Source organism: Pristis pectinata, chromosome 10, assembly GCF_009764475.1.
Source record: "Pristis pectinata isolate sPriPec2 chromosome 10, sPriPec2.1.pri, whole genome shotgun sequence".
Classification (NCBI taxonomy): domain Eukaryota; kingdom Metazoa; phylum Chordata; class Chondrichthyes; order Rhinopristiformes; family Pristidae; genus Pristis; species Pristis pectinata.
In genome coordinates this window covers 97653448-97677161 of record NC_067414.1, presented here as the reverse complement: position 1 = coordinate 97677161, position 23714 = coordinate 97653448, and the positions used below count along the sequence as shown (strand labels likewise).

General features: G+C 42.0%; 1 protein-coding gene across 1 annotated transcript in view; it reads right to left on the bottom strand.

The window, feature by feature from the left end:
- The window catches only part of LOC127575387 (inactive tyrosine-protein kinase 7-like), a 175827-nt gene that overhangs the window by 22752 nt on the left and 129361 nt on the right, over positions 1-23714 (bottom strand). The window contains exons 6-14 of the mRNA XM_052025208.1: positions 21741-21871; positions 18621-18887; positions 15930-16063; positions 14157-14292; positions 4641-4760; positions 2739-2885; positions 1888-2038; positions 1595-1722; positions 1268-1468 (exon numbers count right to left, since the gene is read on the bottom strand). Coding sequence (XP_051881168.1) covers positions 1268-1468; positions 1595-1722; positions 1888-2038; positions 2739-2885; positions 4641-4760; positions 14157-14292; positions 15930-16063; positions 18621-18887; positions 21741-21871 — 1415 coding nt within the window. The remainder of the gene's footprint in view (positions 1-1267; positions 1469-1594; positions 1723-1887; positions 2039-2738; positions 2886-4640; positions 4761-14156; positions 14293-15929; positions 16064-18620; positions 18888-21740; positions 21872-23714) is intronic.

Genomic DNA, 23714 nt, shown 5'->3' with positions numbered 1-23714 from the left:
TGAGTGGTAGAACTTGGGGGTATTTGTGGAGAATAAAATGGTACTGTAGGATTTGTGTAAACGGGTGCTGGATGGTTGGCACAGACTTGGTGGGCTGAAGAGCCCATTTCACAACAGTGTGACACTAAAGACCATCCCCAGATTATTTACAGACATCCATAAATTGCTTTTGTCCACAAGTCGAAAAATGCACAAAAATCACAGTAATGTAATGAATGGCATCAAAAGCACACAAGACTGATAGGAAAGAACAATTACTAAAAGTGGAGAGAAAGGGAGGAAACTAGTTCTGTGTTCGTAGGAACGAAGACTTCTGAATTTAATAATATTATGGGAGCTTGTTCATATGTAGCAGGTGTCCAACAGTCAGGCCTTCTTAACCTGGGGACAGGCTGTAGGTTGAGCAACTAAAACTGCTTCCCTCTCTGCATCTCTCTCCCCATTTAAATATTTCTGATGAGTGCCAGCCTTGATAAAATGGCTGAGTAATGCGAGTAACTCATACCCCACGTTGGGCCTACGTTTTTATTTGGAGAAACAAAGACCTTAAGCCTAAAAACACAGTTTTCTTGACATATATTTAGCCAACTTCACTTCAAGCTTCCTTCTGGATGAAAATTCTGCAAAGGTAAAGCATTCTAAAGGTAATTCTCAAGTTATTGAACTTCCTCTATTTACTCTGATGGGAACCTAAATATTAGTGCCAGTCTCTTTAGGAGTAAACTTGATAAATATTTCCATGACAGTGCCAGTGGAAATTTAGAACTCACTTCTGCATACTGGTCAACAGTTTAATTTCACATCTGAGATTGACATATTTCTACTATGTGAAGATACAAAGGGACGGGGTGAAGATAGGTGTACAGAACTTGGTCACAGGAGTGAAGACCTCTGAATGGTGCAAGCTACTGGTGTATGCACTATTAATGCACAGGAACCTAAAAAACAAAGAAACTGATCTGCTGATGTCGTAGGTTTATTGAGATCAGACCTTAATCACAAGGTACGCTTCCTCTTGCCCCAGGAATCTATCCCCCACCTTCTCTGCAAATGAAACCAACTTGTTTTCTCTATCTTTCTCAGTTCTGACAAATGGTTTCTGTACTAGAAAGTTAACTCTGTTTCTCTTTCCATACATGCTGCCTGACCTGTAGAGCGTTTCCAGCATTTTCTGTTTTATTTTCAGATTCCCAGCATCTGCAATTTTTTTTTCTTATTTTCACTAGCATCTTATTGGCTGGAGGTACATGGTGTGCATGCACCTTACCATTTAGCACCTCCATTTCAGGTTCTTCCCCCTCCGGTCCTTTGTGCAACCGCTTTGCCTTTCGTCGCTTTTTGCAGTAGAACATAAGACCCAGTACATTGATGATGTAAGCAACTGCAGCCCCGACAGAAAGGCCAATTGTCTGAATCATCTTGTATGGAGTATGCTGCTTGTCTTCATCTTCATGAGCAGCTGGTTTCTCTGCAGGAACATGCAAACAAAGATCATGAAGCAAAGTTAGGATTTTATTTATGACTTTGAATTGACAATAAGCACTCAAGTCTGAAGTGATGAGAAGAACCGTGTACATCAGTTGTCAATACACACCAACGACATAGAGAAAAGCATCTCGGTGCTGGATGTTGCAATTGTTGCCAGCAATGCACGTGTACTTCCCTGTATCCTCTGCACTGACATCATAGATTATCAATGAACCATTATCCATTTTCCGTATCCTGTGATAAAATATTCAGAAACAAACCATTAGAAGAATCAGTCATGGCTGGTTAAGGGATGTTCAAGGCAATATTCCAGACAGCTAACAATAGCATCAGCAGGCTTTGCTGCCGCACTGGAGGGTTTGCCCATATTGCCTGCATTAGTAACAGAGTACCTCCTACCTCTGTGAGCCCTTGTTGGAGTCCAAGATCTTCTCCTTCACTTTCCAATGGATGTTTGGTTGTGGTTCCCCAGTGGCTTGGCAGTTCAACACTGCAATGTATCCCTGGTACACAGTTGTGTTCTCGGGCTCCATCTTAAACTTTGGTAGGACTAGGGAAAGACACAGATATGTGTGGTGTAAGGGGCATGGGTAGGGTGTGGGATGTGAGGTGCTTCATTTCCCCCATCCCACCCCCGCCCCCCTCCACTCATTAGGAGACATTTCAACATCCAAATGTGTTTTCTATTTGTCACGAGAGCCAGCAGCAATTACCTCCAGGCCTGGCAGAACCTGGGTTCACTACAGAGAGAGACTTGAACCTGGTTCCACTGCTTCCCACCCACCACACCATCCCCTCTCCTTGGCCCCTACCTTCCCCAACACTCTGTCTCATTATCTCCAAAACTTCCCCTCCCCATCCAGCACACAAGAAACATCCAAACCATGAAAACCACTGTGAAGAGGTGTCCTTGATTTCAGACTCTAACTGAAGCGAGGGAGCCAGTGAGCCACCCAGCTTAACTGTCGTTTGAACTTTGTCATTTTATATTTGAAAGATTAAACTGAATTACACAGCATCCTATAAATATTACTGTTTATCCCAACACACTTGCCTTAGATCAGTGAAGTCAATTTAAAAACAAATTATTTCAGAAAAACACTGAGCATCTAACCAGGTCATTTTTGAAGTTAAGGTTCCATTGCTCTGCTGGAATCTCCACTGAATGAGAAGCTTGTCCCAGTAGGTAGAGCAATTAAACAGGCTGATAAAGGTGAACAGATGGCTGCCAGTGGATAAAATAATCATACCTGCGACAATAAGGCGGACGGATGCTTTGATTTCTCCTTGACTGTTTGATGCAATACAGGTATATTGTCCAGCATCATCTTTGGTCACATTGGTGAAGTGCAATAATCCAGCTTTCTGTCTAACGTGAGGGGATATATGACTGCCATCTACACCAGTTAGAATTAACACAAGTTATTCGGATGCTAAATCAAAGACATTGGCATATTCCAAAACTTGCACCACCAAAAAAAAAAGCGCACTACAAAGGGGAAGCAAATGCCAAATAGCTAACAAACTCAGACAGCACGCTTGGTTCATAAAGCAAGTGGATGAGTCACAAGGTCCCTGCAGGTTGGATTCAGCTGGGTAGGTTTCTCAACCAGCCTGGACACAATGGGCCAAAAGCCTACTTGGCGTTATAAATTTTCTGCGATTCTGTGAAGCAATGGTCCAGGAAATACTGACCCAAACACACCAGAACTGGAGGAGAATCTTCAGGAGGATGTGTTCATGTTGGTGTTCAGCCTGTAACCCTTGTAAAAAGCAACTGTGTGTCGATCATCACAGACTGTAACTTAATTCCCCCAGATTGTCCTCACCCTCAGCTGTCTTTAGCCATTGAGCAGCTGAGCTAGTCAAAGATAACAGTGGCCCAGAAAACAATTGTCACATCTGAGAGAGGAGGGGGAAAAATTCATAAGCAATGAATTAAGCTCCAAAACTTGAGGGGAAATTTTCCAAAATAATAAACAAATTTCTGACATTTGTTTGACACGGTCGAGTTTCATCTAAACCAGTACAACACAAAAATCCACCAAAACTGTAACAAAATTTCGGGAACCACTTTTCAACAAACATTGATAAACATTGGAGGAGGATGGGTTTAGAGTCATACAGCACAGAAATGGGCTCTTTGACCCATCACCTCTGCTCCGGCTATCATGCACCTATCCACTTTTCCTTTCACATTCCCAACAACTGTCCCTGGGCCCCAATTCTGCCACCCACTAATAGTCAGGGCAATTTATAGTGGGCAATTTATAGTAGCCAATTCAGCTAGCAATCATCACATCTTTGGCATATGGGAGGAAACCGATTTGGTCACAAGGAGAATGTGCAAATTCCACACAGACAGCGCTGGAGGGTGAAGCAGCAGCACTAACCACTGTACCACCATGCCAACCTGAATGCAATCTTCACAAGTTAAGGCTGCTAAATCTACCTGCTGACCCTTCCCCTCCATGCTCACACAATGACAGGCCAAAGATTAGGTAATGGACGATGTAGGATGAGGAGCAACAAACTTTAAAAAAAACAAGACAATGGAATTGACATCATTCACTGAGGGTCAACCAGTGAAAGGGTGAATTGATAAGCTGAGAACAAAATGTGGAAAATTCAGAAAGAGTAAACACACTTGCAGCCTTCATAAACATGTATACATCCTTGCAAAATGAATTGCAAAAGGAAAACAGCCTTTTGTTCCAATTCTAGAAATCTGAAACTCTAAGTTCACTGGTGTTGGAGGTCAAGTTAACAAACTCAGCTTCAACGTTCTGTGGAATGAGCAAAGAGACCAAGGATTTTCAGAGAGGGAAGAAATGGAGGTGAAACCCTGGGCCACTTTTGCACAACAGAACAGCATTGACAGAGGTCCAAGAAACAGTTGCTGTGAATGTCCTAAAGGAACATCTGTGGCAGGACAGAATGTTTTGAGAGAATTTCTTCATGGAGAGGCAAGAAATCTACGCAACTTTATGACTTAATGTAAATCATAATTTGTGAAAAAAATTCCAACTTATTAGTTCAATAGTTTTTTTTAAATATTTAGTAACGTTCTAACAAGGTTGTAAACAAGGTTTAAAATGCAGTGGAATTCACTGATTGGTGCCCTGGCTATCAATCCATAAAGGAACTCTCACCACTTTTGCTCCATCTGATGACTGGTTTCTCACGGCCAGTAGCAGAGCACTGGATTGTCATATCCTTATTCAGCTCCATACACTGATGTTGCTGGGGAGTTGGTGTGAACTTCAGCTTCTCTGCAATAGGGAACATAAAGAGTCTCAAGATATCAGTGTTTCAGCACATGGCACTTTGGGCACTAGGATGGAAAATAGATTAGTAATTGTACAGGTTGCCCGAGTGATACAAGAGGAAAGAAAATTACACCCCAGGGGTTAGCGTAACTACTTCCCACTAATGGCTTGGTGGGAAACATCTTGAAATGGACCTACACCATATCAACCAGATTTGTGATCTCTGCTGAGTTTGGCTATGACAGCCACAGTAGGAATGGGGATGCGAAAAAGATTTCAGTTTCAGGGGGCAAAAAACAAAAAGGTGAAGGCTCCCGCTGATGATATTTATCAAGTGAGCCTGATGTGAAGAGTCTGAATGTCAGGTAGGATGTGAAGCCCTCCGTGACTAAACTGTCTGTCAACAAACATTGTTTAGGCCAGACACTTGACTCCTTGTAGCCATGGGGTACATGCTGGTAAGAATTTAAAAAAAGGATTGGAGCAGGGAGGCGGGAGATATCCTACCAGTCGCAAAACCAATTCAGGCCACAGAGACAGAATGCTTAAACAACTGCATCAATCTGTGTTACAAGCCAGTCTTGGTTGTGTTTTCAATTAAAAGTATAAATAATGGTGAAACCAACAATAATTCTGGGAACATGTAAATATGAGTGCCGTTTCAGATTCTATCTAGCATTTTGGCACACAGCAATTTGTTGTTTGGTTTGCATTATATAAATGCTTGCAGCACTGTTAATCACTTGGAAACCCCCAGCAAGACTGTACTGGAAATGATTTCCTCTATGCCCTCCCAACCCTCGGCAATGGGAATGTGATATCACAGTGACTTGGTTGTTAGACTGGAGGTGGAAACAGTATTTTACAAAGGTGCTAGGATTAAGGAAAAGATGCAATCAAAAAGAGACAGAACAAACCTTATAATCACAAGTAAAAAGGGTCTAGTTTTGAAGTTGGAGTGAATCTGATGCTTGGTTTCTGCACCGTTCCAAAATTCAGCTTTTAAGATAGTAAGTAATATTAATTTATGTATTAGAGCCAAACTGCAGTTCAAACTAACTTGCAACTTAATGGAAGTTATGTTATATTGTAATGTGGAAAAATATAGATATAACTGGTTGTGGGGGCAGATACATTAGGGACATTTAAGAGACTCTTAGAAATAATAGAAAAATAGGGGGGTATGTGGGAGGTAAGGGTTAGATAGATCTTAGAGCAGGATAAAATGTTGGCACAACATTGTGGGCCGGAGGGCCTGTACTGTGCTGTAGTGTTCTATGTTCTCTGTAACTAGCCTTTATAGCAGAACCTTGATAACTGAATTCAATGCTTTTTCCTTAACCAGAACTCTCTCACTGAGTCAAACTGCTGGAACAAGTTCACCATCCATCTCAACCCATCTCACGACACTCCAACCCTACGAACATACAGGAAGCTTAAACTCTAGGCAACAGAAGCAAGGGAGAGTCCCTTTCTCCTCACAAATGATCACCATAGAAGATAACTTATGCACACACCAGTCTCCCTGTCTGGGTCTCCTTTCAGCAAAAGACAAGTACAGCGAAAAAGGATGTATGGTCTGCGCAACTGTTAGCTAAACTTCTGACCTGCAGTTGGCCTAGTTATTTGTGCACCAGTCAATGGTCCACAAGGCTTTGACTAAATCCCAGGTAAGAACTGCCTTTATCATAGAATCATACAGCAACAGACCCTTTGTCCCAACTCACCCACACCGACTGGTGGGCACCTTTTCATATTAAGCCCATTGCCCAGCACTTGGTTCATAGCCCTCTATGCTTTCCAAGTGTTCATCTCGACACTTCTTAAATGACCCTGCTTCAACTACTTCAACAGGCAGTGCATTCCTAAATGAAGGAGATCCTCCTCATATCCCCTCTAAATCTCTTCCCCCTTACCCTAGACCCAGGTCCTATAGTTTTTCTACTTCTGATCTGGGGAAGTTTCCTGCAGTCTACCCTAGCTACACCCTCATCATTTTATACATCTCAATCACATTCCCTCTCACCCCCTTAACCAGCTCCTCCCCAGGGAGAACAGACACAGCTTCTCCAGTCTCTCTTCAGAACCAAACTGCTCCATCCCAGGCAACCTCCTGGTGAATCTCCTCTGCACCCTCTCCAGAGCTATCACATCCTTCCTGTACCTTGGGAACCAGAACTGCACACAGTACTCCAGCTGAGGTCTGACCAACGTTTTATACAGTTGGAGCATAACCTCCCTACCTCTGTATTCAGTGCCCTGACTCATGTAGGTCAGTATCCCATATGCCTTCCTAACCACATTAACCACCTGTGCTGCCACCTTTGAGGATCTATGGACTTGTTCTCCAAGCTCCCTCTGTTCCTCAAAACTTCCCAAGACCCCACCATTCACAGTATATGTCCAGGCCTCAAGTGTTCCCAAAATGCAGCACCTCACATTTATCTGGATTAAAATCCATCTGCCATTTTCAGCCCAGTTCAGCAAAACATCTCTGCAGCCTAACACTATCAGCCATACCATCAACAGCTTTAAGGCGGTCCTGATGCAGTGTTTCAAACAAACATCAACAACTTCAGCCGCACCCCCCGCACCACAAATATGCTTGACCAGCAGATTGTTTGTTGCTCCTGTTTCCAACACCTGCAGTCTCAGGTGTCAGCAGGAATAAGACAGGAATCTACAGGCTGGTAAGCCTTGTATCAGTGGTGGGAAACTTATTGGAAGGGATTCTGAGAGACAGGATTTATTTGCATTTAAAAAGGCAAGGATTGATCAGGTTTAGTCTTTGAAGTAATTTGGCTTTGGAAATCATGTCTCACAAATTTGACAGGTGTTTGAAGAGGTAACCAAGAGGAGTGACTAGGATAGACCAGTGGACGGTATCTACATGGACTTTAGCAAGGAAAGGTTAGAACACATGGGACCCAGTGTGAGCTAGCCAACTGGATACAAAATTGGCTCAGTGGTAGGAGGCAGAGGGCGGCAGTGGTTGTTTTTCAGATTGGAGGCCTGTGACCAATGCTGTGCTACAGGGATTGGTGCTGGGTCCCCTGTTGTTTGCCTTATGTACCAATGATTTGGATGAGAATGTAGGTGGAATAATTAGTAAGTTTGAAGATGACACCAAAATTAGTGGTAGAGTGGACAGTGAAGAAGGTTGTTCAGGTTATAACAGGATACAGATCAACTGGGAAAATGGGCAAAGGAATGCAGATGGAATTTAACTCACTCAAGTGTGAAGTACAGAACTCCCCGAAATCGGCAACATGGGTAGACAGGGTGGTGAAGAAGGCATATAGCATGCTTGCCTTCATTGGCCAAGGCACTGAGTACGAGAGTCAGGACGCAATGTTACAGTTGTACAAAACATTGGTTCAGCCGCTCATGGACTGTTGTGTGCAGTTCTGGTCGCCACACTACAGGAAAGATGTGATTAAGCTGGAGAGGGTGCAGAACAGACTCAGAAGGCCATTGCCTGGGTTGGCGAGCTTGAGTTATAAGGAGAGATTGGATCGGCTAGGTCTGTTTTCCCTGGAGCAAAGAAGGCCGAGGGCTGACATAACAGAGGTATATAAAATTATGAGATGCATCAATAGGGGTGATAGTGCGAGTCTGTTTCCCATGGTAGGGGTGTCTAGAGGGCATGGGTTTAAGGTGACGGGAAGGTGGTTTAAAGTGAAACATACATGATCCTGAATGATGATGTCGAGATGTTTCCACTTGTGGCAGAGTCCAGAGTAAGAGGACAGTTAGAAGATTGAGGGTGGTCATTTAAGAATTGAGGTACAGAGAAACTTTTTCCTTGCAGAGGGTGGCAAATATCCAGAATTCTCTACCCCAGAAGGTTGTGGAGGCTAGAACACCGGAGACATTTAAAGAGGTGATACATTTTTGCAAGATTAGGGAATTGAGAACAATGGGGAACTCCACAAAAGAGGAGTTGAGGCTTGGATCAGATCAGCCATGATCGTATTGGATGGCGAGACAAGCTTGAGGGGCTGAGTGACCTACTCCTGTTTCTATTTTCTTGTATTCTTGTGGATAATAGACAAGCACTCTGATAACACAGGTAGAGGAAAAGGTATGAAATGGGTAGGGATAGGAGACCAAGAGATTAAATAGTGACCCAATTCACTAAGGATAAAAAGTAGCTCAGTGCAGAAGCTGAGAAAGGAAAAGGAAGATCTCAGGGTGGGAATGGTGGAGAAGAAAAATCTTAAGGGAGAGACACAAAACAAGAAGCAAGCTGCCATAGGAACTGGGGTGGAGACAGATCAGCTTTAAAGTCACCATCACTGGGGAAGATTTGGGAGGAAATGGGAAAGAAGGACATAGATCGAAGTAGGACGACTTCAGTAGGGAATGAACCTTCACCACCAATCAGCCAAGTTTCAATCAAAACCATTGCAATCATGCAATTTCAGCCATGGATAGTAAAGGCTGTGTTGAGAGTCTCTAATCAATGCAAAAAAGGAAGGAAAAACTAAGACGACTTTAAAGTTCACAAAGTATTACAAATGAATCACGGGAAAAAGCAGCCACTATGAAATAGTGGTAATAAAAGAAAAAGGGTCATAAAAAGACAAAGACTGGGCACAAACAATGTGGGAAGAAAGGAAGAATGAGTATTAATCAAAGCTACTATGATAGAGTAAAGATATGACGTGATTTCAACACGTAGGGATTAGAATGAAACAGAAAAATATTGAGTTCAGAATTCAGTAGCAGCTGAATATAAAAAGCAGAGTTGTGAAAGGAAATGAGAGGATCAAAGAAGATACAAGAGTAGATTTAAAGCTAATATAAAAGGGAACCCAAAACTATTCTGTAAAGACTTAAATCTAAAGGTGAAGCTGATTAAGGATTAAAAAGGAAAATTTTTTGTGGAGTCTAGGGACAAGACAGAGAGACAAAGTACTTGGTACTTGTCTTCATAAAGGAGAAGATAACAAAGAAATTAAATGTGATAGAGTTTCTGAAAAAAATTGGCATGTTCATAGTAAAAGGAACCCAGTTTGAATAGGATGCAATCTTGGTTACCAAGGAAAGTGGAGAGAGAAATTGCAGAAGCTCTGCTGGTAACCTTCCAATGCTCTTCAGAGATTAAAGTGGTGCCAGAGAACCGGAAGATTGAAAATGTTTTGCTCCTGTTCAAAAAAAAATAAAGCTGGCAACTGAAGGCCAGTCAGCTCAACATCAGTGACAGAGAAACCTTCAGACACATTAATTCAGGTCAATATTAATTGGCACTTGGCAAATGTGTTGATAATTGAAAGCCAACGAAGCAAGTCATATTTGACTAACTTGACAGTTGTTTAATGAAGTAATTGGGTAGGGGTGATGAAGCACGTAGGCTCGGATGACAGTAGTACAATTGATATGCATATGGATTATGAATATGATAGGTAGCACACTGAAGGTCTTGGAACCCAAGGAACAGAAAGACAGAGTGCCAGTGAATGTTTAATCAGACTGGATACAAGTGTTTAGTTTAGTATCAGGGATAAATTATTTTTTGCTATTTATCAATGACGTGGATTTGAATATGCAGGATGTAAATTTCAAAGTCTGCAGACAACATAAACTTTGAAATATAGCCAGCAAGATTGGAACAAATTAGGATACAAACAGATTAGTGAAGAAGATTGCATTTAACAGAAAAGCATAAAATCATTCACTTTGGTCGATGAGGCAATAAAAATTAAATGACATAACTTTAAAGGCAGACAGATGTTGCACTTACACAAGTTTATGAAGATGGCAGAATATGTTGGCAAATAGGATCCCTGGCACTTCAAAGAGAGGCCTAATTGGAATAATGTGGCCAATTCTGGGCATCAGAGTGAAGGAAGAATGTCAGATGGAGTTCAGAGAAGATTTACAAGCTCTTCAAAGAACTGACATGGGCATAATATGCCAAACAACCTCCCCTCATGCTGTATCACTGTATGATTTATAACACCCATCTTGGTAAGGAGACAGCATTCTCTTGATTCTTTTCTGGGTTTTTTTGAACTAAAAATGTCAATAGTACACCAGGCAGAGCAAAGCCTGAGATATGTATCAGCTAATCTGTTTTGGTGATACTTGAGCAATGAACATGGACAGAAACTCCAGGGGTGACCCCGCTATAATTCTGCAAATAAAATGTACCAAGATGTTTTAACTTGTCAACTTACCACGCTGGTTTAAGATCTGCAAAACTTCAAAAAAAATTTGATCAAAACTGACATTAGCAAAAAGTATTTTTAAATCATTCGAAGACTAATGTAATGGCCATGAGACCAAATTTACTGCTTTGTGTTGCTGAATCAGAGACAATGCTAGCTCCATTTTGGTTACTGGTCGTCATCCTGTTTGCTGATCTGAGGCCAAATCCATTTTAGACATTCCCTCAAGATTGAGGATGACTTAAAACATAGAATTTAAAATAAAGAACAGTACAGTATAGATTCAGGGCCTCTGGCCCACGATGTCCGTACTGACTATAATGCCAAATTAAACCAATTCCATCTGCCTGCACGATCCATATTCCTCTATTCCCTGCCTGTTCACGTGTCTGTCTAAATGCATCGTAAATGTTGCTAACGTATCTGCTTCCACCATCCCACCTGACAGTACGTTCCAGGCACCTACCACTCTGTGTAAAAAAAATATGCTTCACACATCTCCTTTAAACTTTCCCCCTCTCACTTTAAACCTTTGCCTCAAGTATCTGACATTTCCACCTGGGGAGTAAGACTGACTGTTGACCCTATCTATCCCTCTCGTAATTTTATATACGTCCATCAGGCCTCCCCTCAGCCTCCGATACTCCAGAGAAAACAATTCAAGTTTGTCCAACCTCACCTTATAGCTAATACTCTCTAATCCAGGCAACATCTTAGTGAATCTCTTCTGCACCCTCTCCACAGCTTTCACATCTTTCCTGTAATGCGGCGACCAGAATTCCACACAATACTCCAAATGTGGCTGAACCAAAGTTTATACAGCTGTAATATGACTTACTAACATATGTACTCAGCACTCTGACCAACAAAGGCAAGCATGCTGTACACCTTCTTTACCAGCCTATCTACTCATGTTGCCACTATCTGGGAGCTATGGACTTGCACCCCAAGATCCCTCTGTCCATTGATGCTCCTAAGGGTTCTGCCATTGACTGTACACTTTCCTCTTACATTTGACCTACCAAAGTGCAACACCTCATGCTTGTCCAGACTAAGCTCCATCTGTCATTTCTCCACCCACATCTCCAGCTAATCTATATCCCGCTATATCCTTTGACAACTTTCCTCACAATCCACAATTCCATCAATTTTTGTGTCACTGGAAAACTTACTAATCAGCTCATCTGCATATAAACAACAGAGGACTCGGCACTGATCCCTGGGGAACACCACTGGTCACGGACCTCCAGTCAGAGAAATACCTCTCCACCACTGCCCCGTCTACTATGGCCAAGCCAAATTTGAATCTAATCCACCAAGTCATCATGGATCCTAATCTTCTGGTTCAGCCTACCATCAGGGACCTTATCAAATGCCTTGTGTCCATCTACACAATATCCACTGCCCTAACCTCATCAGTCACCTGTCACCCCCTCAAAAAGCTCAATCGTTCATAAGACACGACCTGCCCCACACAAAGCCACACTGACCATCCCGAATAAGCCCATGCATTTCCAAATGCGAATAAATCCTATCCCTAAGCATCCTTTCCAATAATTTCTCCACCACTGATGCAAGGCTCACCACCCTATAACTTTCTGGATTACCCCAATTGCTCTTCTTAAACAAAGGAAGAGCACTGGCTACTCTCCAGTCCTCAGGGACCTCACCTGTGGCTGGGGAGGATACATAGATCTCTGTCAAGGCCCCAGCAATCTCTTCTCTCAATAACCTGAGATAGATCCCATCAGGCCCTGGGAACTCATCCACCTCAATGTTCTTCAATAGACCCAATGCCACCTCCTTCTTGATATCAAGATGCCTGAGAATATTAGCATACCCCACATTGATCTCACTATCCTCCATGTCCTTCTCCTTGGTGAATACCTTACCCACTTCCTCCGACTCCAAGCATAACCTCCCTCCTCTGTCCTTCCTTCCACTTTAAAAAGGCAGAATAGCAAAGTGATTTTCTGTGTTCTTATTGTGGTGGATATTGGAGAAATATGGAAGAGGAGCAACAGCCTCTGGGTTTCCCACTGCTGCCTCATGTCAGCAATTTCAGTTGGAAACTGTACATGCCTGTGTCTGGAATGCACAGGATACGATCAGGCCTAGTGATGAGTACCACAGGGATAAAGAGTTTGCAAGCATATCAAGAGTATCACAAATACTCAATTGTTTAAGCAGGAGCAGGAGTAGACTCCACCATTCATCAAGATGATGGCTGATCTTCTACCTCAGCTCCATTATCCCCACATTACTTGGTTCTCCTAATGCAGAAAGCTTTGACCATTCACCTTCATTTTGAATGAACTTAATGACCAAGTCTCTGCAACTCTCCATGGCGGAGAATTCCAAATGTTCACCACTCTCAAAATTAAGACATACTGTATGTCATGTCAGTCCTAAACGACCAATCCCTAATTCTGAGACTGTTACTGAAACATTCTTCCTGTATCCACCCTTTTGAATCCTGTAAGAATTTTGTAAAGTTCAATGAGATTCTTCTAAATTCTAGGGAATATAGGCCTAGTCTACTCAACCTCTTCTCATAGAGCAAAGCCACCATACCAGGAACTAGTCTGGTGAATCTTTGTAGTACTCCCTCTATTGCAAGGACACCAAAATTGTAATTCAGGTACAATCTCACCAGTGCCCTATATAATTGCAGGAAGACATGTTTACTCCTGTACTCAAATCCTCTCATTAATAAAGGCCAAGTTAGCATTTATCTTCCTGATTGCATACTGTACCTCCATGGTGAGCAGAAGGACACCCTTACCCCTTTGAACATTTCCCCAATCTGTTAGCAGTTAAAGGAAATACTGCTCTTCTATTTTGTGTACTGATGTGGATCACTCCATATTTTTGACATTATGTTGCATCTGCCACATTCTTTCCACTCTCAGCTTCTAGATATCCCACTGAAGAGTCTTTTCATCCTATACTACTCACAATCCTGCCCAAGTTTGTATCAACAGCAAACTCATTAAACATGATACTTGTCACCTCAGCAAATCAATGGTTAGTATAAATGGAAATGTACTATAGAAGCACATGGTTTAAAAAATGCTAAAAATGAGCAATACCACGATATTTATTATTGGTATTTCCTATTCAGCTGTCCTGAAATTGGGTACTACCACAGACAAGTTGGCTGATTGCAGAACTCAGACACAATTAGAAAGACAAATGATTATCGAAGATGACCACCTGTACTTACCAAGGACTTGGACACGAGCATATCCTTCGATGAAGCCCGCTGGAGTGCTACTCTGACACTTATACAGAGTTCCATCATATACCTCCACATTATTAATACGCAGAGTTCCATTGGCCAGCTGCTCAAACCGACTGTCCTGTAATTTAATAACAACCCGGAGCCACTTAAATTCACAGCACCTGTAGCCTTACAAAAAACAGTAGTCTGCAACATTTGTTAATAGAGGGAGAGGGAGCAGAGAGCAGGGAGGCAATACCAAGTTGCATTGATCACCTAAAGTTGTTTTGTTTCTCCCAAATTCTATACAACTTGACTAATCACTGTTGAAGATAGGTGTGGAATGTGGGAACGGTTAACTGTGGATTAAGGTGTTCACATCTCTTATTTCTATTGTTCAGAATTGAACAGTCCTAACACAATAAATGATTCAGCAACATTCTCCTCATGAGCAACCCATATCAGGTTAATATTTACTTCAGCTGCTTTGAAAAGTATTTTGGCATTTGCTCCAGGTGCAAACTTGACTCACCGGCAGCATCTTGCCTTCTGAATTAGATTATATGAACAAGCCAAAGGATTTGAGCACTAAATCAAGCTCTCACAGCAATATTATACCCAAGAAACGTTGTATTAAAATCAGGGTCATCGTCTTTCATTTTGAAATGTTAATTGTCCTGAAAATATTCAGAGTGTACAGTGTGTAATAGTAGATGAGGTTTCAGCTAATATTTATTCCTCAATCAACAACCTGATCTTCTTCATCTTCTTACATGGATCCTTAGGGTCAAGGATAACTTGCTTCCAACTTCAGCTTTGTGGGTTTGGAGCTGGCTCAAGTGTCCTGGGCAGGGTCTGCAGGCTCTGCCACAGGAGCCGTGAGTGGGTTGTTTGGGATGTTGGGAGTTCCTTCCTCTGTTGGCACATGGTTCCCATTGTGGAGAAGTGCTTTCCTGAATGCTCCTCCATTGAGTGGTTGCATGCCAGAGATTCCCATGAGGTTGCTGAGGATGTTTTATTTTTTCCCCCCAATGAGCAGAGCATCCTGAAAGCATTTTGTCTGTCCTCCTGGAAATCGCTTGCCGTGGAGCTGGAGTCGGCTGCTTGTTCTGGAAGTCTGGAGCCAGGTTTGCACATAATGAAGGTCAAAGCCTGATGACATGGTCATTATTACATTGCTGTTTGACAACCGTCAAGTTGGTCGTCATGTTCTTTATAAAACTCAATAATGTGCCCTGGGTTTAGGACATCATAAGATCACAATCAGCATCAAATGTAAACAAGCTATAATTGACTTTAAGAGGCTGTGAGAACACATGGAACAAACAATCTAACATTGCCTTGCTATGGAACACAAATCAATCTAATGGTCCATCTGTACCGTTGTCAGCCAGCCCTGTGACAAGGTACTAAAACTAGTCAGTATTCCTGATTAAGGGAGGATGATGTCATCTAGATCCCCAATTTGAGCAGTAAACCCAGCCTGGGCTGTTCATTTACGAACACTGAATGGGCAACACACGAGACAGAGCAAAGATGCTCCATTATGCTCCATTAAATAACCCATCAAAAATAAGGATTCATTCTTAAAAAAAGTTCTTCAGGTGAAATCTACAAAGATGCTGTCTGCATATGTGTGCAGACAGCATTGTTGTAAATTTCACCTGAACTTACTTCCTTCAGTGGAAGCTTAGATAAATAGTTAGTAATTCCTTCTTTATCAACATGAGCCAGACATAAATCACACACGCCTCTGAAGATGGGTGACATACTTACACCAGAAATGTCCACATTGTTTCGGAACCAGGTAACGACGGGAGTTGGGGTAGCCCGGGTGCTACAGGGCAAAAATCCTGGCATCCCTTCATCTAGCTGGCGGTCTGATGGCTTGACCACCCACTCTGGGATTGCTGTGCGGGGAGAGAAAGATTCACAAGCGGAAATTTGGCAAACCCAACATTCCAATTCCACTATACTTCAAGGACAGAATGAGCATTTCAGATCATTTACAGAAAAAAGCACTATTGCCAACAAGATATTACGTGAAATCACCTTCTCCAGATAGTTCAGAGTTACCATATCATGAGACATGGCACAGAGGGGCTCTAAATGCAATTACTTCCCTTGCCTCTGGGTGTAGAGGGAACCCCTGTAATTTAAGACACCATGCTGGAAAGAGGAGAGGAAAAATAGTGCTTGCTTATTTTTAAGCTCCTGCACTGACATAAATTGAGGTTGCAACACACAAGGGAGCTGGAGGAACTCAGTGGGTCAGGGAAATGGATTGTCAAAGTTTCAGGTCGAGACCCTTCACTAGTCCTGACGAAGGGTCTCAACCTGAAACGTCAACTGTCCTTTTTACCTCCTGAGATGCTGCCTGACCTGCTGAGTTCCTTCAGCTTTTTGTGTGCTGCTCTAGATTAAGCATCTGCAGTCTATTGTGTCTCCACAAATTGAGGTTGGCCAGGTTAGCTGTGATGGGCCAACCAGAACAGTAGGCTTCCATTCAATCTCCGGACCACTGAGGCAATCAGGAACACAAATGAGGGAAGGGGAGTAGGGGAAGAATGGAGTATTCAAAGAAAAAGCTAAAAGAGTTGGATGTGTGTGGCAGGGGGACCACAATGGCCATGGTCAATACTTTGAGAGTCAGACTCCTTTACACCAGGCAACTGATGACACCTGCCGTCCATCAGACCCACAACTGAACCTTTCAGCTCACAACTTCTTTGTCCCTTAAATGCAAGTTGACAGTGCAGATGAGATAGGCGTTCTGGGACCGCATTGAAAAGGGCAATTAACAGCATGCACCTTCAACCAGTAATATTGAAGGATTCAAAAATAAAATGATTGAAGATGGTATCAAATCAGCCACAGAAAGTTCAGGAACTGAAGACAGATTGAATTAGGATAGTGAAAAGATAAAGGAAAAGCTAGAAAATTAAAGTAAGGCAAAACCTGAAGGAATTTACCTCCATGCTTGTCTAATTTTAGGTGCCAGAGAGATTGATTGCAAGTATAACAATGAGCAGGTCATTAAAAGGACACTCACTTCTAATTATGAGTATTAAACATGTGCTATGAGCACTGTGTAAATGCAACAATTTCATGACATTCAATACAAATTAATGATGAAACAGACAGTGAAATATCATTTTTGCAGAGCTGACAGTGGAGCTGTACAATTCAGACAGATATTTGCACACATGCATCTGTCTTTTACCGAAGTTGCCATACAATTTGCACATACATTACGGGAATAAGCATTAATCACACTGTTACTTTAACAGATATTTGACACATCATCTAAGATCATTTTCAGAACAAAATGCAAGCATACCTTCTTCAATTCCTGAAAGAAAACCAATGGCCATTAGTAACAGGAAGGCTCCAGCTTCCATTTGTGTAATAACTGAGGGGTCAGCTTTAAAGTTTACAAGCAGTAATCAAAAGGTCAGATTAATCTTTTTTCTTTGCCAAGTCTGTTCTGAGTTGTCTAACCATGGTCCTGCAGGCATGAGCAGCTACCAAGTATTTTAAAATTTAAGTGAGCACCCAGATAAAATGAACATTGTTGTAACTAGGCCATTACATTAGGGCCCAATTTTGCCCTTGCCAATTTCAGTTTTCACAAATGTACACACACATATTTCACCCAGGAGGACAGGATAGCATTTATAGAAACATGTTGATCTTCCCCCCCTTGGGCTCAAGGATCACATAACCCTAACAACAGAAATTAGTTATTGTTGCAAGTGTCGGCTTTGATGCAGTCGAAGGTGTGAGCAGAGCCAAGTCACTGGTTTAAATCTAATGGAAGGTACAAAATCTAAGATTCATAACACAGCTATCCTTTCAAAAATAATCAGTTATCTTATCCATTAATAATTGAATCTGCTGCCCAATTGGCTGCTATGTATCTCAATGTGATGGTGCAATGCTAAAGTGCTCTTCAGCAGCCAAAGCAATAACAACAAAACTACACAACAAATCAACCTGTACTCACTGTCTTTTTTAAAATGGTGCATTAAACCCAGAGAACTGTGCAAGGAACCTAATCTACAACATGTAATCAAACACATGGTTGGTGAATTCTGACTTTTGGCTTGGTAAAGGCCCAAGGGAATTGCTGAGAGATTTGAATTTGTCTGTTGTCTAGTGTTTGAGAAAAGTATGCCAAGGCCTCAAATTGATAAGCCACCTAATCCATGATAAAAACTCACTCCTTACATGAAAGTATTTGTTTCTTCCATTCTTCTGCCCAATCTTTCTCTCTCAACCAAAACCCCAACTCCCCCCAAAACAAACAAATATGGACATTGATCCAAATGCTGTTTATGGAATCTCAATGTGTGTATATTGGCTACTTTTATTTGAATTCCAATGTTAACTGAACCTTAAAAGTAATTCATTGGCTGTGAATGATTTCCTCTGGATATGACTAAAACAAAATTAAGTGTCCCTTACTTGCCACAGTGACATTCAGCTCACTGGTCTTCTCTCCAGCTTTGTTTCGAGCACGACAGGTGTAAATTCCTGAATCCTCCTCTGCTGTCTGATTGAAAACCAGCTTATTCCCAGCCTGATAGACACGACCTTCAGCTGGAACTTGTGCACTGCCCTTATACCATGACACAACAGGCAGAGGCAGTCCTCTTGGAGGTGAACATTCAATGTCTTTTGTGGTATTTGCAATGAATATTTTTGGAATGAATGGCAGCATATCATGGATTTCTAAAATTTTAAAACAAAATAAAATGGTTACAAAGCAGCTTAAAATATTTATACTTACTTCTAACCTATACTTCCCTGCATCATTTTGGTAGGAACTAAGTTAATGTTCACAACAACTGTTCGACGAAAGCTATGCAGAGTAGTTTTGAGAAAAAGCTTTCAAGTCATTCAGATATGGTACAGAGGCATCGCTACTTGAGCCACTGCCTCACATCTTCAGATACCTGCATTCATTCCTGACCTCAAATGTTATCTGTGTAAAGTTCGCACACTTCCCAGTGACAATGTTTCCTTTGGGTGCTCTGGTTTCCTTCCACATCCATGAGACATGTGGGCTTGTTGGTTAATTGGCCACTAAAGTGTTCATTGTGAGTAGGTGCATGGTAGAAACAGGGGGGAGTTGATGGGAATGTGGGGGAGAATAAACTGGAATAAATGTGGGATTAGTGGGTTGTTCACGGTCGGTGTGAACTCTGAGCCAAAAGGGCCCATAACTTCATAACTTATATTCAACAAAGGGCAGCTCTCCATCCCTGCTTAGGAATTATAATTTGCTCTTAAATTAATAATATGTCAAACTTCATTGTGTAAATGCTGAAGAAGAACCACTCAAAATATTTTAAGATTCAATTTTTATGATTTATAATGATGAGAATGTTGCATTTTTAATTTGCCACATCAACAGTAAAATCACTCCAGTACAATATTCTCCATAGCAAAAAAAACAGATTTTTAAATCTTCATTGGACGCATGTAAGGTCTAGATGACTGGAGAGAAACAAATGTGCTACTTGAATTCAAGAAGGGCACCAGGGATATGACAGGTTATTATAGGCCAGTGAACCTAATGTCACTGGTGGGGAAGTTATTGCAAAAACATTGAGGGACAGGATGAATCTGCACTGAGAAAGGCTTAGATTAATTAAAGAGAGTCAGCATGGCTTTGCTAGGAGGAGATCTTGTCTGACCAATTTGACTGAATTTTTCAAAGAGGTAACCAAGTGTATTGATGAGGGAAGTGCAGTTGATGGAGTCTACATGGACATCAGCAAGATCTTTGACAAAGTGCCACATAAGGGTCTCGGAGCCAAAATGCTAACTCTATTTCTCTTCCCACAGGTGCTGCCTGACCTGCTGTGTTTCCAGCACTTTGTTTTTATCCCATATGGGAGACTGGTCCAATCGGTTGGAGCCCATGACACTCAAAGCAAGTTGTGCAAATTAAATTTTTAATTTGCTAGTTATAGAAGACTGAAGGTTGTTTTTAATGATGGAATCCCGTGACCAGGGATTAGTGCTGGGCCCTTACTGTTTGTTATATACATTAACAATTTTGATGCAAATGTTGGAGGTATGATTATAGATGACACAAAAATTGTTGTAGTCTGCTGACAGCGAGGAGCATAGGCTACAAGATGACACTGATGAGTTGTTATGACAGGCAGAGTGATGGCAGATGGTATTAAGTCCTGCTAAGAGTGAAATAATTCACTTTGGGCAGACTTAAAATGCTGGGGATTACACATCAAATGGAGGCCCTGAGGGAAAATTGAGGAACGCGAGGGACCATGGAGTACAAATCCAAAGATCATAAGAGGGCAATGCAGATAGACAAGGCGGTGAAGATAGCACGCAGGTTACTTGACTTCATTAGTTGGAGCAAAGCATGTAAGAGCAGGAAAGTTTGTGTACAACTTGATAAACCATTGGTTGCACTGCAGCTGGAACAGAAACAGTGTGTGGCAGAGGATCACAGCTATGATGGGAAAGGAAGTAGGCATAGGGAGAGTAGTTGCCAGCCGGTCACACTGACCAAGTGAGTGAGCAAGTCTGCTCAGCTTGACCCAGCCCCCAGTTGTTGCAGCTTGGGTGGGGAGGGGGGGGGAGAGAAGGCATTTGGAAATGCCCTTTCCCACCCGGCAGAAGATGTCCACAGCTCCGCAGCAGCTGACAAATCCACCCCACCAGTCTCCCAAACACTCATTTATATGGGGTGACTATAAATCAGGCATTCATAACCCAGAGTGGGTATGTATAGGAAGGATGTGATTGCACTGGAGAGGGTGCAGGGGAGGTTCACCAGGATTTTGCCTGGGGTGGAGCATTTCAATTATGAAGAAAGACTGGGTTTGTTTTTCCTGGAGTGGAGGAGGCCAAGGGGGAACATGACAGAGATATACAGAATTATGAAGGGCAAAGAATGCAGGAAACTTTCCCCTAGACCTAAGGTGTCTAAAACCAGAGGGCATAGATTATGGTAAGGGGAGGAGGCTTAGACAGGATCCATAGACAGGATCAAAGAACTTTTTGTGATCAGATTCTGGAACACACTGCCCAAGGAGATGCTGGAGGCAGAGACTCTCACAACATTAACAAGTATATCTAAGCAAACACCTGAAACAGTACGAGACTACGCAAGAGAGACATGCTGTTCAGAAACACCACCTCGGCATTTCTAAAAACATATCGTTTTCTCCAATGAGCTAAGAGAGGTAGAGCGGAAATAGGAGTTTGACAGCTGAAAGCATGGTGGAAGGGTTAAAAGTAAGGGGCCAGAAATATTTCATCTGCTAGCCTGGAGAAGATTAGAGGTAGGAACAAGGTCATGAAAGATACCATGTCAATAACTTCCTTACCAGGAAAAATAACTTCAAGTCTTTTCATCTCCATAAAAGCTGTTGGGTGCATCTATATTTAGCTGTGGTGCAAGATTGGATACTACTACTTTCAAATGTGTAATTACACTTCTCCCTTGCAGAGAGCAATTTATTAGCACTGTATTATTGTATGACTGATTTAATCCTACTTCACGACAAATGAGATTGCAGTATTGAAATCATTCATTATTCATACCTGCCATGCGTAGAGCAGCTTCCATCACAGTGGGCTTCCCTCTTGGGCCCCGACCAACACACTTATACACACCAAAACTGCGAGGTTTCACATTGGTAAGTAGCAGAGATCCATTAGCAAACACCACAGTCCTGAGGAGAGCAGATTTAAAGCAGTTAAAAACTAAACACTGGTTTGTACTGCCTTTCATTGCAGCTTCCAGCTCAGAACACTGACCTCACACAACCACTTAATAGGTCAACAGTCCCCCAAAGTTTCTCTGCACCCTCCTTGAAACCCACACTGTCATCCAACCTTCTAACAGCAGCAAACTTGTACACACTGTCCATTGAATAGCTGCAGCCAAAGTGCTGATTCCTGCATTATCCCACTTGTCACAGCCTCCCAATTCAAAAATCGCCAATTTATTCCCACTGTTTTCCATCCAACTCAGTACATCACACCGATCCCAGCTTCGCTAAATAACCTCGTCTGGCACATCATCAAAAGCCTTACCAAAATCCAAATACACCACATCCACAACATCATCCTTATGTATTCCACTTATTACAACCTCAGAAAGTTAACATATTTATCGTACATGATTTTCTCTTCACGAAGCCTTGCTATTTTGTTGGTGCACTGTTACCATTCCCTGAATAACAAACACCAACATTTTCCTTGCTGCTAACATCAGGCTAACTGATCAGCAGTTCCTCAGTTTCTCTTTGCCTCCTTTCCTGAATTATGGAGTTACTCTTACTGTCTTCCAACTTAGAATACTGGGAATTTTGGAAGATGACAACCAGTGCATCTGTCATCTCCAAAGCCATCTCTTCTAAGGACTTGGGATGCAGGTCATCTGGTCCTGGCGATACATCAGCCTTCTCTCCCACTACTTTATGCAGTACTTTTTTTTAAAATGAAAAAAAAATGGTAATTTCTTTCAATTCTCCTCATTCACAGTTGTTCCCCACTATTTTTGGGTGGTTTTCTGTGTCTTTTTTTTCCTAAGGGAAGATACAAATTATACTTCTATTGCTTAATTTCCTTATTCCCCAAAATTATTTTCCTGATTGAGTATACAAGGAACCCACATTACATGTCCACAGAAGTTTTCATATTCGGTTTTTCGATGTCCTGCTGAATTATCCGTGTCAATTTTTCTGCTAAATTCTGAAATTGTCCCAAACCACAGGCTAATTCCTTTTTCAGCTCTTTCCTCTTTGATCTAATACAATCTTTAACTTCTTTTGTTAGCCACTGAGAAACCACTCTTCCTATTGGATTCTTGTCCCTTAAAATTGCATAGAGTCATACAACATGGAAACAGGCCCTTCGGCCCAACTTGTCCATGCTGACCAAGATGCACATTTAACTAGTCTCATTTGCCCATATTTGATTTATTTCCCTCTAAACCTTTCCTATCCATGTATCTTGTGGACACAAGAGACTGCAGATGCTGGAATCTGGAGCAACACACAAGATGCTGGAGAAACTCAGGCACTCAGGTAGCATCTATGGAGGGAAATGGAGTGTCAAAACTTTGGGTCGAGACAATCTTTCCTATAGCAGGGTGACCAAAACTGAACACAATACTACAAATGCAGCCTCACCAATGTCTTGCAACATAACAACCCAACTTCTACACTCAATGCCCAGAATGAAGAAGGATGAAGGCCAGCATGCCAAAAGCTTTCTTTACTGATCTGTCAACCTGTGTCACTTCCACCTACCACCTCTCAACTTCTGTCACTATTTAAATTCTTCCTTCCTCCATCTGCTTATCACCCCTCCTCATCTGGATCCACCTATCCTCCTGCCACCTCTTACCTCCACCTTTTCTACTAGCTGCATCCCCACTATCTTTCAGTCCAGATGAAGGGTCTCGACCAGAAACATTGACTGTCCACTTTCCTCCATAGATGCTGCCTGATCCACTGAGTTCCTCCAGCATCTTGTGCTGCTATCCATATACCTGTCCAAATGTCTTTT